The 4275-nt window shown below is 46.3% G+C and overlaps 1 protein-coding gene across 1 annotated transcript; it reads left to right on the top strand.

Annotated features, from left to right (window-relative positions):
* Positions 1 to 458: 458 nt before the first annotated feature.
* On the top strand, positions 459 to 4064 carry LOC143038158 (uncharacterized). The gene has a single exon (XM_076207177.1). The coding sequence runs from the start codon at positions 459 to 461 to the stop codon at positions 4062 to 4064; it is 3606 nt and encodes a 1201-aa protein (XP_076063292.1).
* The last annotated feature ends 211 nt before the right edge of the window (positions 4065 to 4275 follow it).

Here is a 4275-nt window from a genome sequence, read left to right as displayed (position 1 = left end):
AGAGCTATACCAAACGTGGCTATTACGTTAAAGACCGCAGAAGGGGTTGCAACCAGGGAACACAAAGGTGTCTATCATTTGCCAACGGCGTCCTGCCAAGTAGGAGCCATAGTCAATTTGGGGCCAGAAAAGGACACCTTGAAAGTTACAATAGCGTCCCCTCTTCCTGGTTCGAAATACGCCCTTCGGATGATTAACTCGACCAATTACTTCTACGATCTCTTTCAATATCCTCTGCTATTACCTAACGGAGACAAAGGCTACAGCTTTACGATGGAAAAGAAGGACTCCGAGAAAAGACTTTCAGCACTTATGTACTATTCAGCTCTTTACATGGAAAGAGAAGGTGTTTTAACTACATTGTAAAAGGACGACGACTGTTCCAACAGTTTGTAATTGACAACTACGTTAAAATAGAGACGAGCCGTCTACGCTTTCTGGAACACAACCACACCGGTATGCGAAAAGAAAGGGTCGATCTATTGCAAGTGACTGAAAAAAGTAAGACGGGACAACGAATTGTGTTGCCTCCGACATTTGTAGGAGGTCCTAGGTACATGAAGCAGCGCCAGCAGGATGCGTTGGCTTATGTCACGGCTTATGGATCACCCGACTATTTCATCACCTTCACTATGAACCCTAAATGGGCAGATGTCACAGAAGCATTAAGCAAGCTTGACGGACCAGGGGCACGAGCATGTGATCGTCCAGATATTGTAAGTCGGATATTTAAGTTGAAGTTGGATAGTCTGATGGGTGATTTGGTGCACAAGAAGGCTTTTGGAGCCGTCAAGGCCCACCTTTACAGCGTAGAGTGGCAAAAACGTGGGCTACCACATGCTCACATATTGCTTTGGATGGCAGTGCGTGTGACAGCGGATACAGTCGCACAGATAATAAGAGCGGAGATACCCGATAAGGAGAAGGAGCCAAGGCTATACGAGACGGTTACACGGTGTATGATACACGGCCCCTGCAAAGGTTACGACGAGTCCCAAATATGTTGTCATGGGAAGAGCGCGAAACCCGATCAGTATGGTAAAGGATTCCCTAAGACGTGCAGAAGCACCTTATTGTTCGGAAACAACGGTTACCCGGAGTATGTTAGGCGTTCAGTAGGAGAAGGCGGTCACTCTTTTCAACTCAAACTGAAGGACGGTACAGTAACCGTAGATAATTCGTGGGTTGTGCCTTATAACCCCTATCTTTGTCTCAAATACGACGCACACATTAACGTGGAGTGCTCAAATTCTATAAAAGCTATAGCTTATGTCACCAAGTATGTTAATAAAGGTTCTGACAAGATATTGTTCACCAAAACTTCAGGAGAAGATGACTCTGTGAACGAAGTCAGAAACTACCAGGAGGCCAGATACATCAATTCTAACGAGGCGACGTGGAAGATTTTCAAATTCGACATCCACAAATCTTACCCACCGGTGTTTCCGTTGGATTTGCACTTAGAGGGTGAGAATTCAGTATTCTACCACGAACAGATGACAGATGAGCAACTTTCTCAAAAAGTTAAAAGGGACACTCAGTTAACCGCCTTTTTCAAGTTGTGTGAGAAGGACGCGTTAGCAGCCACGTTATACTACAGCCAGTTGCCCTTCCATTACATCTATAACGCACAAAAAGCCATATGGGAGGAACGAGTTGGGCGTACATACAGTCTGGGTCGCATTCGCGCTGTAACCACCAAGACGGTAGAACTGTTCTATCTGAGGCTCCTGCTGACACATAAAAAGGGGCCAAAGTCGTTCGAAGACCTTCGTACCATAGACGGCGTCATGTACGAAACAAATAGAGAAGCCGTTAAAGCACTCGGTTTGCTCAGTGATGAAGCAACTTGGAAAGAGACGATTATGGACATTATCAACCACACTAACGACAGAAAACAACTCAGAGAAACTTATGCAAGTATGTTGGTCTTTTCTGATCTCGAGGACCAGTCCGGCATATGGGAAGAGGTCAAAGACTACTTTTCCAGCGATTACTTGCATCAAGCCAAGCTGACAGAGTACAACGATGAAATCTATTTGGACGCCTTGGATGAGATCCAACACTTTGTGTGGAACTGCGGCGAGGGTTCGATCACACAGTACGGTCTTCCAGCTTCAAGAGGAGGTGCACGGTCATCTAATGTCATCAGAAGAGAGAAGGCGTACAACAAGCAGAGGCTGAAACAGTCTGTTGAGGAAAAGTCTAAGCTTCTGAATGACAAACAGCGAAATGTCTTCGAAACTGTTATGAAGCGAGTGGAAAAGGGATACCTCTATAAGAATAACGGCATATTTGTCAACGCTGCAGGAGGCACCGGGAAGTCTTTTGTCTTGAATTTGTTGTTGGATGCTGTTCGTTCCCAGGGAGAGATCGCTTTAGCTGTTGCTTCGTCTGGGATTGCAGCAACCGTCCTTTCTGGGGGAAGAACGGCTCACAACATGTTCAAGATACCCTTGATGGAATACGATGAAACTAGAGCGTGTAGCGTCAAGAAGAACACAGAAATGGCAAGACTGCTAGAACAAACTCGACTGATAGTTTGGGACGAAGTCGTAATGGCGAACAAGAACATGTTGACGTCTTTAGACATCACTTTGAGAGACATCATGGAGAACGAAAAGTTCATGGGAGGCAAGGTGTTTGTCTGCGCAGGAGACTTCCGACAAATCCTGCCGGTCATAAGAAACGGAGGGAAGACAGAAGAACTGGCTTACTGCATCAAATCGAGTTACATGTGGGAAGGGCTGACAAAGTTGGAGTTGACAGAAAACGTACGCCTTAAGAAGGATGACGTCAAAAACAAGAGGTTTGCCAAACAACTTCTAGCCATCGGCACCCATAACGACGGCGAGATCGTCTTTGAGAAGGATTTTGGTGTTCGGGCAAACTCACGAGAGGAGTTAGTGTCTAAAGTTTACGACGAGTTTGAAGAGAACCATCTCAACATGTCTTACTTCGAGAAGAGAGCAATAGTATCACCCACAAATGACGACGTGGGAAGTATCAACCAGTTTATATACGACCGTAACCAGGAGAAAGAGCGGATTTACTTCAGCGTCGACACACCCGTGGACAAAGAGACTGACGTCCAAGCGTCAGTTTTTAACGCCATGACAAGCCCGTCGTTGCCTCTACACGCTTTGAAGGTGAAAGTAGGATGTGTCCTCATGATCATCAGAAACATCTGTCCTCCTAGGCTTTGCAACGGAACCCGGATAATGGTGACTAACTTGAAGAAGAACGTGATAGTCGGAAAGATACTAGGAGGGAGCTACCGCGGCGAGCAAGTTTTGATTCCACGTATAGTGTTAGAGTCTCAAGATACCCCAATCCACTTCAAGCGTAAGCAGTTTCCCGTCAAGCTCAGTTATGCCATGACCATCAACAAAAGCCAGGGGCAAACTTTCGAGCGATGTGGACTTCTGCTTGATTCCGTCCAATGCTTCGCACATGGACAACTATACGTGGCCTGTTCACGAGTAACCAACTGGAACGCGTTGGTGTACTACACGGGCTGGCGTAGAGGTGATGAAGGAGTTGAACGCCGGCCGGCCTTTAACAGGGTATATAAAGAGTTGTTTGTTGAAACCGAGACAGTAGATGTCGAGGAGGAGCCAGCGAAGGACGCTATTCGTAGTAAAGCTCTTTTTGAGGAGGAAGAAGTTGAGTTCGAAAGCAAAGACATACCCGAAGGTATTCACAAGATCACAGAAGAAGATTGCATCAAGATGATCATGCCAGATTGGGTAATGCGTGATGAAGAGGAAGAAGAGGAAGTTAACGCACCCGAGCAAGGGGATGAAGGGGTTGTCAAACCACCTCCGTCTCCTGACAGCGACGAAGAAGTAAGCGATGAGGAGCTGTTAGCGTATTTGAGGAAAATCATTAAGCGTAAAATGTCACCGAAGAAAAGACAGGGTTCAGAAGACGAAGAGGTCACCCAAGGCGATCAAGACTCCGAGGACAGAGGATCACCGAAGAAAAGACGGGCTCCAGAAGACAAAGAGGTCAACCAAGGAGATCAAGACACCTCCACCATCAAAGAAATGTACGGATTGTAAATGTGTTGAATAACGTACCAATTGCATTCTTATTCTTTAATTATCCATAGGCTATAGTATCCACAAAGTGGGCGAAGCCCAGGGCGCGAAGCGCCCGCGAGCGCAGCGAGCATTGCCGAAGGCCAAGCCCCCAGGCGAAGCCTGGCCGGCGCAGCCGGTGGGCTTGTATATATATATGTATATATATATATGTATATATATATATATATAC

Source organism: Oratosquilla oratoria, chromosome 23 (genome assembly GCF_046742065.1).
Source record: "Oratosquilla oratoria isolate Oo_2021 chromosome 23, ASM4674206v1, whole genome shotgun sequence".
Classification (NCBI taxonomy): domain Eukaryota; kingdom Metazoa; phylum Arthropoda; class Malacostraca; order Stomatopoda; family Squillidae; genus Oratosquilla; species Oratosquilla oratoria.
Note: the sequence above shows the minus strand (reverse complement) of the source record. Positions and strands in the feature narration are given on the sequence as shown.